We start from the raw sequence: 12,253 nt of genomic DNA, 5'->3' as shown, positions 1-12,253 counted from the left end.
AGAATGCTGGGTTTCAAAGCACTCATCTTTTTTTGTTTAAGACAATAGCCAATCATTGATAAATCCAAGCCTTGGATTCTTTCCTTGACTTAGTAGTCAGTATTTAAATCACAAGACAATGTTAAATTTTGATCTCAGAGAACACAAACCTATAATTCTCAGAAATAAAAATGTCACGTTACTTGTGTCCAGGTACAGTAGATTTAAAAATTTCTACCCAGTACTTTGAAATGTGTGTAATTTCCAATATTTTAAAATTTTTGCTAGATTACCATGAACCTATTAATCACATTCCATTCTACCTAGAGGCTTTCAAGTGACCACAGACAATTTTAAGCATCTTCCTAGTTAAAAAGTTATATACTTATATATTTAATATATACATAAAATCTTTTACCTGTAAAAATTCCAACCGGGCTAGAAAATCTGTGATATAACTTCCTAGAGGTTTAAGACTTGGGTAGGATCGTTTGGCCCATGTTTCTGGAACCTTTCCCATAAGTAGGCTGCTAGAGAGGGCCTCCAGTGTGGAATCCATTACGACTACACCCTTAATAGCTTTCTCGAGGTCTCGTAAAGTATTACGTATAGTTTTACTTAAGCTGGAATGAAAAATATTATGCCATCAACATATATATGCTAGTAAATATCAATATATATATAGTCTTTCCAGGAGAAGAAATTGCAAGAATTTTGTTCACAGCCTTATGGGGGTGCTTCCCAGATGTGCTGACCTCCCGCTTGGGGGTATGTGAGATGATTTCAGGTGATTCTTGGATGAACATTTTTCATTTTAATTGTTACATACATATTTTAAAATAGTAACTAGCACATCAAACATGATGCTTTCTGGGTATTATTGCTTAGGACGAGGCTATTTAAACAAAGAATCATTTAAGGAAAAATTCTAAATGACTAATACCATGGGTGACATGTAAATATGGGAAAAAGTATAAAGATGTGTGTGCAATGGCTGAAACTTGGAAAACACTGCATTAAAAACAAAGTAGGGTACACAGGTGGTTCAGCAGTAGAATGTTTGCCTGCTATGTGGGAGACCCGGGTTTGATTCCTGGCCCATGCACCCCCTAAAAACAAGAAGCAAAACAAAAATAAAACATAAATGTATATTCATTTATATTCTTGCAAATACTTATATTTCCCACTTACACCTAAACTGCTAAAAATACCATAAATGTACTTGTAGTGAGGGTTTCAGGCTACAAGCCTAAGCACTCAGAGATAGTATGTTAATATATGATCTTTGCATAAGAAATATTGAATAAATTCAGGCAACATAGTGTTCTAAAATGCTCTATTTAAAAATGTCAACTTGTCTTGAAAATCAAATTGAACAGAAGCACTTTAGAAAATCTATAGATAAAACAATTCTTCATTCCTTAAGCCAGTATTGAGTTGCAGAAAATTCAATGAGATAATCCAAAGCAACTAATTTGTTTGCTATCATGTGGTGCCTGGTCAATCTAGACTGGATTCAGGAAGAAAAGGGAGGTGTGTTGTATCAGGTGGCCAGAAAAATGGGTAAAGGTGTGACTACACATAGGCCAAGCTTAACACTCATTCTGTCTTTAGTTCTTAAGGGGAATAGTAATGAATGGGTGAGAAATTGTGATTACTGAATATTTTAACCAGTAAAAGTAGTTGTCTTTTTCATTATCACTTTTACTTTATAAAAGATACCTTCTTTTCTGAGGCAGAAGGTTATGGAACTCAAAAATAAAAAAGTAAAAAAAAAATAAAGGAAAAATGGCAGATTTTGATAAACTTTTCTTAAATTTTAATTCAATACCAATGTGTCTTTTTGTTAACTCTGGTACCTTCTGAATCACTGGTGATATAGATCCTTACTTGTTAAATCTTTCCATTTCTTGTACTAATACAGTATTCATGCTCTCTTCATATTTCACAGGATACTTCAAAAGGGCTGCTTCCTTGTCAAAATCATTTGGAAGCTAAAAGAATAGATTTTGAATATCACAAATTATTCTCAGAATGGATTATTCCTTTCACTTGGCTAAATATCAATAATATCTAACATTATAAAGTTACAATGTGTGAAGCATTGTGCTAACTGCTTTCCATACTTAATTTCATTTAATCCTTACCATAACATACTTAGGCAAAATTGTCTCTATTTCACAGATGTGGAAATGGAAATACAGAGAAGTGATTGGCTGAAGGGCATACAGCCAAAAAGTGGCCTGTTTGAATCCACACATATCTGACTCCAAAGTCCATACTCTCAACTGCTACAGGATATGATACTTTGCAGAAGATATACATTTCTGAAAAGTTGTATAATTTATTTTGGTAAATCTAACCTTATTTTCCATTGATAAAACTGACTTTAATAAGTCATAAATGTATTCATTTCAAATCAATTATCAACTGGCTCTAAATAGCTTAGCTTACTCTATTATCAAATAATTAATTTTGTGTAAATTTGGCAGGTTCGAGGACATAAGAAGAGAGAGGGCCATCAGGTACCTGAAGGGACTTTGGGATGGACGATCAAGGCCCCCAGACTTTGGGATTCACTTTCCTGAAATGTGAGAAGTTTCTCAATCAGGGATTTCCCAAACTAAGAGACCTGAACTGCCCAGGCTGTCCTCATGTGGATTCCTTGGTGGTGCAAAGAATTATTCTAAGTTATACGAAGTGGTGTCACTCACAGGCTGTTTGGCTCAGCATAACCTCCATCCCTTAAATAAGTTCCAAATATCTCTGTCAAGTAAATTCCACTCAGGGATCTTGTAAGAGCCATCATTCTACATGGGCAAGAACCTTTCTCCACAGAAATAAACCACAGAAACAGTAAGGGACCAGGAGTGAGAAGAGGCAAATGGCAGCACCAGCAGTGCCAGGGTAGGGGCTGAAGCAAGCTGTTTTGTATTCAACTTGGGGCCTCAGACAGTGCTGCTCCCCCCTCTTCTTCAGCGGCCACAGTCAGGCTTACAGTGAGGAGACTCACCAGAGTGAATAGAGTAGTGGTCCAGTCCACGGGCTTTGAAGACGATTGGACTAGGGGTCAGGTTTTGCTCTGTCACTCATGAGATGGGACCTTGGTTCAATCTTTCGGAGGCTCAGTTTCCCATATATGAAATATAGGGATGATTACATTACTTACCTTAGAGGGTGTTGTAAATATCTGTGCTTAGGACCATAATCTTTTTAAAAGACCCTTTGGTAGTTCTTTATTGAACTTAAGACGTATAGAAAAAAGGTGACACTATAGTGTATCATTCAATTTTACTTAATAGGGCTAATTACATTGGGCCACGTTATATTTTTTGAAAAAGCTGTAACAGTTAACTTAGTGCTGACCTTATCACCCTGTGTCTCCTCACTTCCTAAGTCATAGATTAAAAACCATTGTCCTTGAATCAGCAAGTTCAGACTATTTCCTTTTTTAAAAATAGTTGGACCACTGCCGTTTGTTTGGAAATGATAATAAATCATATGTTCAATAGCTCATCCACAAGTATCATTACTAAGAATTTACTATGTTCCAGCATTACATAAGCTCCTTTAAATACACAGTCCAGTTACCACCATGTTTTGGATTTGGAAATTAATACAGAGAGAGGCAAAGCATCTTGCTCAAGATCATAACACTGGCAAATGGAGTTATCAGGTTGTTGTTTCAATATCATTTTGATTTATATTACATTGTAAGCAATATATGTTAAGCTAATAATTACCTTGTTGAGAATATCTTTAGTAATTTCTAAAAGAATCTGGTCAGTACTTCCTGAGGCTCCTGTCTGTTTGGCAGCTCCCTGGGTGAGGAGCAAGGACTCAAATAGCATTTTAGTTTGTTGAAGATCTTTGGAGATATCAACGTTTTCATGTAATCCAAATATTTCAGGGTGTTGAGTAAATGGAAGTTTCTACCAGAAAATAGATTAAGCAAGCAACACATTTTCATAGAATATGTTAATTCATAAAAGGCAGACATGTGCAGACCAAAAAAAGTGTTAAAAATCAGCTAAACATCAAATAAAAGATTAATCAAACTCTTCCAACTTTCAGTAATTACTGGAAACAAAAGTTATTGAAAATTGATTGAAACCATAATACTTGTCTAAATCTATACATTACAAGGGATATTTTCACTATCTGCATTTAGAAAAAATTCACACTTAAATCTAGCCCCATTTCCAGTGACATCAGTTACCTTAATGAATTCAATGTAGTCATCATAGGTGCCTTTGGGAGGTGCAAAATAGTTTCCACTGGGAGAAAACCTATAATGAGGATTTTCAACTATATGTGGATTATAAAAGTCTGCCAGCATGGTTAACAGGAGACGTCTGTCCCAGTCATCTGTCACTCTTCCTCCATAGTTGCACTCCCCAGTCAAATAAGAGATAGCTTCAAATGGAATTGTATCATATTCATTTATAAATAACTGAAAGAAAGGAAAAATGAAATGAGAAAACCTTAGACAAAATAGTTTTTCACTTCATTATCATTGTAAGATAGCATTAAACATCCACAGGATATGTGTGAAAAAAAAATAGGTGTAGAAGAAGGATCGAAAGAATTATCATCATAGATTATCTTGAGTGGCTGGGATTGTTGGTGTTTTATGTCTAATTACTTTGCTTATCTATATTTCCTTTTTTAAAAAACTTCTTAAATTATATAATATAACATATACACAAAGCAAAGAAAGAAAAATGCAATGGTTTTCAAAGCACACTTCAACATGTCGTTACAGGACAGATCCCAGAGTTTGTCATGGGCTACCATAACATCCTCTCAGATTTTTCCTTTTAGCTGCTCCAGAACACTGGAGGCTAGAAGGAATATATATATTTTTATCATGACTTTTTTCCTCTCCTGTGAAAAATGACATATATACAAAAAAGCAATACATTTCAATGCACAGCACAACAATTAGTTGTAGAACAGATTTCAGAGTTTGGGATGGGTTACAATTCCACAATTTTAGGTTTTTATTTATAGCTGCTATAAGATACTGGAGACTAAAAGAAATATCAATATAATGATTCAGCAATCATTCTTGTTTGTTAAACCCTACCTTCTCTGAATAACTCCACCATCACCTTTGATCTTTCTCCCACTCTTTAGGTGCATTTGGGCTATGCTCATTCTTACTTTTTCAGGTTGAAAGGGCTGTCACTAATAAGGGGTAGAGAGATGGAACTAGTTGATGTTTTGGAAAGGCTGGCCCCTCTAGGTTTCAGGGACCCATTTGGAGGTTTTAAGTTTCTGGAAAGTTACCCTAGTACATGGAACCTTTGTACAATCTTATATATTGCCCTAGGTATTCTTTAGGATTGGCTGGAATGGTTTTGGTTGGGGTTTGGCAAGTTATGATAGATAGCAATGTCTAAGTGAAGTTTGTGCAAGAGTGACCTCCAGAGTAGCCTCTCCATTCTATTTGAACTCTCTCAGTCACTGATACCTTATTTATTACATTTCTTTTCCCCCTTTTGGTCAGGATGGCATTGTTGATCCTGCAGTGGCAGGGCCAGACTTATCCCTGGGAGTCATCTCCCATGCCTCCAGGGCTACTTTCCCTCCTGGATGTCATGTCCCATGGGGTTAGGCAATGATTTCACTTGCAGAGTTGGGCTTAGAGAGAGTGAAGTCACATCTGAGCACAAAAGAGGTCCTCTGGAGGAGACTCTAAGGCACACCTACAGGCAGGCTAATCTTTTCCACTACATACCTAAGCTTCACAAAAGCAAGCCTCAAGATCAAGGGCTTGGCCCCCTGATTTTTTCTTAAATAAATACTTAATTGCTTCTATAATTAGAAAAATTATTTTAAAAATGATGACATGAAAATTACCAAGTTTTTTCATATAAACTTGGATAATTCTTGGTTTAGGCAGTGGTTCTCAACTGGGTACAACTTTGTCCCATAGGGGACATTTGGCAATACCTATGGTTGTCACAACTGAGAAGAGGCGTGCTACTGATGTCTAGCGGATAGAGGCCTGGGATTCTGCTAAACAGTCTATAGAGCATGAATCAATCCTCAACAGCAAAGAACTATCTAACCTAAAATGTCAGTTGTGTCAAGACCGACAAGATCTGATTTATGGCACCTCTCACAATCAAATAAAAACAAGCAATTTCAAACTATAGTGCCAGAGGCTGGCACACACAATATGACACAGTTTTACTGATAGACAGTTATACTTCCTTATTTCTACTGCCTTATTATTTCTAGCTGCTTATTACTAGAGTAACAGTAGTAACACTACTATTTGTATAGCTTTTATATTATCCTATTCACCTCTCAATAACTCTATAGAGTAGGACCTGAGGCTAGGAAATGTGGAATAATTTTTTTTTGAGTAACTTTTTACACAGAGAATTAGTTGGCAATATTAAAGCCTAAGTTATGTCTTTCAGTTACTGATCCTAATTCTTTGTTCCGGACTCCCATGTTCTCAGGGGCAAGAGAAGATCAGGAGATAGGAAAGGGGGACTGAGAGAGAGGGAAAGCCATCTTTGGGGAGAATGCATTATTTGTGGAAAGAAGAAAGTTCCTCCCTCTTCTCTCTTTAGGGCCTGGCCAGAAAATGTAGAATTCTCAGTTTCCAATGTTTATAATCAATGTAGAGTATCACCAAATTACAATTCCACATGCACCGATTTCAGTCATCAAAATGAAAGTAAATGAAAGGACTTTCAAACTGACAGACTGTTCCAGTTAAGGTGTCTGTCTTGCCTTTTAAAATAGAAGAGTAGATAAAATATCAGAAATTTCTAAAATAATCATCTTTTGTAATTTGTGATTTTAAAGTTTGGTATAAACACATTTAAATGTTTATAGCCTTACAAACACCCACTTGATTGAATTCTAATAGCCCCTAACTGGGCTTAATTAACACTTTGTTTTTCCCTTTATGAGGCCTCATGTTATAAGAGCTCTTCATCACAGAAGAAAAAGAAAAATTAATATACTATGGTTGTCTAGCTGGATTGATAAAATATGATAAATATGATAAAACATTTGGTAAAATATGACAGAAGTAATAGAAAAAGTACTGGAGTTGAAAAAACCTGAGTTCAAATCTTTGACCAATGGGCAAGTTCACTCCTTAGCTTTGGTTTTCTCAAAAATAGGGTTAATACCAACCTTACAGGGTTACCATGATTAGAATTAATAATTATAATGTACCTAATTCAATTCTTGAGTTCGTAGGGATTTATAGTGGATATTTATTTTTTGGCAGGGGAGGGGATGGTGGTGTCTATGGGGGTACAAGTGATGACCTAAATGTGTCACATTGTAAGTCAACAGAAGCTGGACAAACCAGCCCCTTACTTTCCCAGTGTTCCTAACAGATAAAGTCTAGGCCTGTGACCTGGGCTTTGCTACACAGATGCAGTCATTCTAGACTTTGACCTGAGAATCAGGGCGCAAAGAAGCAGAAACAGCAAAGAATCTGTTTGGGTATGGTCATAACATAAGAGGGCCTGTGGTAGACAAAGCCTGTATGTTAGCAGTGCAAGCCTAAAATTCAGCAAGGGTGGTGGTGCTCTATTCTTTTACCAGACATGACATGACTTTTACCAGGAAATACCTGATCTCTAAGCTTGGTTCTCCAGCCATCTTGATGATTCTGAGAGTTACCCAAAATTATTTCAATAAATTCCTTTTCTGCTTAAATTAGATGGCCTTTCTCAGTTGACCGATAGAGCTTCATTGTGGAATTGACAGTGTAGAGGGTAGTGAGGACGAATACAAAGCCAACACTGAGGGTGGCATTGCAAAGGGAAAGAACCAGGTCCTTGATGACAACCCTGTTGCATTGCTAAATCAACCAACCCTGGAGTCTGTCATCCCTCTGCACCTCTTTTTAATATGAAATAATAAATTTCATTATGGTTTTAATCCAGTTTGAATCAGTTCTTCCATTTCTTGCAGCAGAAAGAATCCAGAGAGCGTTCTTCATAAACCGTAGTTATAATTGTTACCATTATCTGGCTACCTAATAGCAGTGTTAGGAGAAAGAGTTAGCCTGAGCAAAGAGAATTACACAGGGCCTGGTATAATGAGATTCTGTAAATGTTACTTCCTTTCCCATTTTACCTGTAGTTGCCGGATACTGATGCGTAAGTCTGATTCATTAAATCCATATGGAATATTCCAACCAAGAGGACCAAATTTCTTTCTTTCTTGCACAAGGGCATGAAAAAAACAAACTCCAAACAGCAACTTCTCCCATACCTTTAACATCAAAATTATACAATAAAACATTCAGATCAGATTTTCCATCAGCATAAAAAGGGTAAGAAATGAATGATAGTTTTCATTATAAGATTCTTGAGTGTATATCTCTACAAACTTACATTTAAAAAATATATACTATCTAAAATAATATTGAATATAAAAAGTATTAACATGATAATCAAAACCTTCAAAGCTAGACAAGCCACAATAAAATTAAACTTTATTCAGAGGCAATAATGTTACTATTAAAATTCCAGAATATTGGCTAATAAAACTTTGATCTTATTCACAGATATTTACAACTTCAACCTTCAAACGTTATCCTCTAGACTCACTGGCATATGCTTGAGACTTTAGGTGCAAAATGATTGCTCATATGATATTAATAAATAAACATGAATTTGTGATTTTCCAGTTGGAGATCATTTTTGAAATTATAGTTTATTTAATCTGTCCATGGCATCTTCATATGTGTGACATTCATGCTGTGATGAACAGTCACATAGGCCTCTCACCAAGCTTGTGTCCATGTTCTAGAGGATGGCCACCCATCTCTTTGACATTCCCCTCAAGCAAATTTCCAGTATAATACATAGCATGTATTTTAAATTAGACCATCTTAAAATATTCTCCAAACCCAGTAAAAATCCATCCAGCTATTTTTATGTGATACAGTGGTAGAAATTATTTCTATAATATTAAAATGCAAGTGTGCCATGCTTTACTCAATAGATGTGTTCTTGAAATGTTGTACATAAATCAAAGCATGTGTTGATGAATGCTCTGGTGAAGCATTTAAGAGAGGAAAGAACTTTTGGCAATGAGAGCAATAGCCTAATTCACATATGTTTTCTGCATATTTTCACATAATGGGTTTTCTTAATGCAGGGACTATTTCTAAATGTTTTGGAAACTGAATGGTTGCATTTGTTTCTGTCTTTGGTTTTTCATTTAGATTGGGTTCCTTCAAAAGCAGAACCTGAGAGAAGGATTAGGGAATAGATGGGTGTTTTAGTTTGTAAGCTGCCAGAATGCAATATATCAGAAATGGGACAGATTTTAAAAAGAGAATTTTTTTTTCTGGAGGTTTAATTTTTTTTCTTCATGGGCAGGCACTGGGAAATGAACCCAGGTCTCCGGCATGGCAGGCGAGAATTCTGCCACCGTGCCACTGTCACACCACCCAAAAGAGAATTTATTAAGTTGCAAATTTACAGTTCCATGACTGTTAAAATGTCCAAATTAAGGCATCCATATAAAGATACCTTAATTCCAAAGAAAGGACCAATGAAATTGGGGTTTCTTTCTCAGCTGGGAGGGCATATGGGGATGTCTGCTAGCTTTCTCTCCTCATTTCATAAAGCTTCCCAGGGGGCATTTTCCTTCTGCATCTCCAAAAGTCTCTGGCTGTGTGGGCTCTGACTACACTAAAGCTTTTTTCAAAATGCTTCCCTCTTAAAGGGCTCCAATAAGCAACTCCACCTTGAAAGGCTGGAGACACATATCCATGGAAATCATCTAATCTAAAGTCACCGCTCACAATTGGGTGGACCACATTTCCATAGAAACAATAAAAATTATCCCACCCAGCAATACTGAATGAGGACTAAAGAGCACGACTTTTCTGGGGTACACAACAGTTTCAAATTTGCACAATGGGTTTATTTGGGAGGGGATAGTGAGACAGGGAAAGAAGAGTCGTCATGAGAGTAAGTTATTGAAGATGTTGCTAGTGGCAATGGGGACTCAATTTTGTTGGGACAAGTATCCCCCAAATGGTTGAGTGCTACCCCTAGAGGTGAAAATTCCTCCACATTTCTAGGCTGTGCCTTTGCATCTGTGGACCAAGCAGGCTTTTATGGTATCAGAGACGTCTCAGGGGCAGAAAGATGTCTACTTGAGGTAAGATGCTCTCAGCCTTAGATGAATCTGAGTCCACAAAGAACTGACTTTTACAGCTGTGGCTAACGTTAGACATGGGCTGAAGAGATGTGATAAAGGGCACCAGAAGAGTTTTTCCAAGTTCTTCTATCTGGAGTTTTTTTAAAAACTACATATTCTAAAAAAAATTTTTAAATATTAAAAAATATCCTTGTAAAAAAGCAAAACAAAATTTTTCCTAAAAGTTGAAGGTATTTTTTTTTTAATTTCAATGTTTTTTTCCAACTGTTTTCTGAATTATATTTTTTAGGGTACACTTTGTGAATAAATCAAAGGGTCAGCAGGTGTTGTCTTTTCTACTTAAAGATGATGTTATTGGCCCACCATTAGTGGATATGTTTTTTGCTTCGTTTTCTATGACATGGTGCTGGTTGGTGTTGACTCATTCAAACGCCCTATCAAGGCATATGAAGGCTTTTACAGTCTTGTCCCAATACCCCTTCCCACTGATACTTCCTAATATCCTAGCCCAAATGTTCTCCTTGTTGCTCTTTCCACAACACTATCATAATTCTGTGCCTTGAGACATATTTCTTGTGCCTACTTCAAATGTCACTACCTCCAAGAAGCTTTCCTCATTTCAGTCAAACAAAGTTAATCAACATACAATACTTATGAGCTGTGTGACCTCAGTTATTTACTTAATTTAGCCAAGGTTCTTTATTTAAAAATAAAGGGGTGTGATAATAGTACCTATACTATAAGACTGTTGTGAGGCTTATATATTTAAACTGCCTGGAACCTGCTAGTGATCAATGATGTTTGTTCCCTTCTTCCCCTCCTTTTTTTTCCCTTCCTTATACTCTCATAGTCTATAATACTATCATAGCTGTTGAGAGCAGTGTTCCCAACCTAGCTGAATATTGGAATTTCTTTGGTTTGTTTAGTTATATCAGTTCTTGAACCCAAATTCAGACCTAGTGAATCAGAATCTCCAGGCATGGGACACTGACATCTATAGTTTTAACAAGCTCCCTGGGTTTATGGGAATTGTGACTGAGCTTGCATTGTATATGTTTCCCTTAACTAGAATGTAAACTCCATAAGGACAGGGATTTTTATATGTTTTTTATGTTTATACATTTAATATATTTATACATATATAGAGAGAGGAAAGAAGAATACAAAATATTGGGAATAAAATGGTGAACAAGACAGGTACAATTTCTATCTTGTTAGGTAATGTCTAAAGTTTAAAACATTATTAAAAAACAGAATGCTCATATTTTCTCACTATAAAAACATATTTTAAAAGTTTCAGAGGCTGAATATTACCAGTTCCTTTCCATGGCATCCCTTGAAAAAGTGAAGATCTGAAATTGGGTCTGTGAGATATGACTGAAGGAGATTTAGCCGAAGACCTGTGGGAGGTTCATTTGTCATTTTCACTCCATTCTGTAGAATTGTTACTGGGAACTAAGAAAAAGTAAATGGAGAGCATTATGCAAAATAGCAAGCTTGAGTCCTAAAAATACATACACTTGTGGATTAAGAAACAGGTATAATAGAGGACTCCAAAACTACTCAAAAAACCTTCTAAGGTTAAGGACTTAAAGTTGGAGTAAGATACACAGTGTAACAGATAACTATATAAATGAACTGAATTCCAGAGGAAATAAACATACTTTTGGAGATGGATAGCTTGTGAGCCAAAGTCTAAAGGAAGAATTACAGACTTCAGGGGTAAAATCTTCACATATTTTTTCCAACATGGGCATCCAGGAGACAGCAAGGTGACAATTCTGTAGGCAAACCCAAGTTCCCTCTTCTACAGCTTCTTTAATCATTTTTGTTGCAATTGGTCCTTGTCCCTGTCCCAGTGAAATAGCTTGAAATTTATTTCCAGACATAGCTTTATTATTTGCAAATTTCAGCAAGCCTAAGAAGAGCACAAATTTTTGTATCACTACTTACTCTAAAATTATAAAATATGCCTTATGATTTCAGTGTCCAGTTGTTTAATCATGGACAATTCTAGTTACCTTTCTCTTTAAATACTAGATCTACAAACTGATTTATAATAATTTAAGAAGTGGACATTGAGCAAGATATATGAATTAGAATTTCTTAA

The 12,253-nt window shown here is 36.0% G+C and overlaps 1 protein-coding gene across 6 annotated transcripts in view; it reads right to left on the bottom strand.

Annotated features, from left to right (window-relative positions):
* DNAH12 (dynein axonemal heavy chain 12) overlaps nucleotides 1–12,253 on the bottom strand; it is a 313,559-nt gene that overhangs the window by 13,229 nt on the left and 288,077 nt on the right. For 5 of the 6 annotated variants that reach the window (XM_077128914.1, XM_077128917.1, XM_077128918.1 and 2 more), the window contains 7 exons: nucleotides 11,808–12,061; nucleotides 11,458–11,598; nucleotides 8,101–8,238; nucleotides 4,199–4,432; nucleotides 3,723–3,911; nucleotides 1,870–1,973; nucleotides 398–602 (listed from right to left, as the gene is read on the bottom strand). In XM_077128914.1, the coding sequence (XP_076985029.1) occupies nucleotides 398–602; nucleotides 1,870–1,973; nucleotides 3,723–3,911; nucleotides 4,199–4,432; nucleotides 8,101–8,238; nucleotides 11,458–11,598; nucleotides 11,808–12,061 (1,265 nt within the window). Of the gene's footprint in view, nucleotides 1–397; nucleotides 603–1,838; nucleotides 1,974–3,722; nucleotides 3,912–4,198; nucleotides 4,433–8,100; nucleotides 8,239–11,457; nucleotides 11,599–11,807; nucleotides 12,062–12,253 lie in introns of those variants that run through there. The other variant, XM_077128919.1, reaches the window with a different exon arrangement.

This window comes from Tamandua tetradactyla, chromosome 15 (assembly GCF_023851605.1).
Source record: "Tamandua tetradactyla isolate mTamTet1 chromosome 15, mTamTet1.pri, whole genome shotgun sequence".
In the NCBI taxonomy this organism is placed as follows: domain Eukaryota; kingdom Metazoa; phylum Chordata; class Mammalia; order Pilosa; family Myrmecophagidae; genus Tamandua; species Tamandua tetradactyla.
Note: the sequence above shows the minus strand (reverse complement) of the source record. Positions and strands in the feature narration are given on the sequence as shown.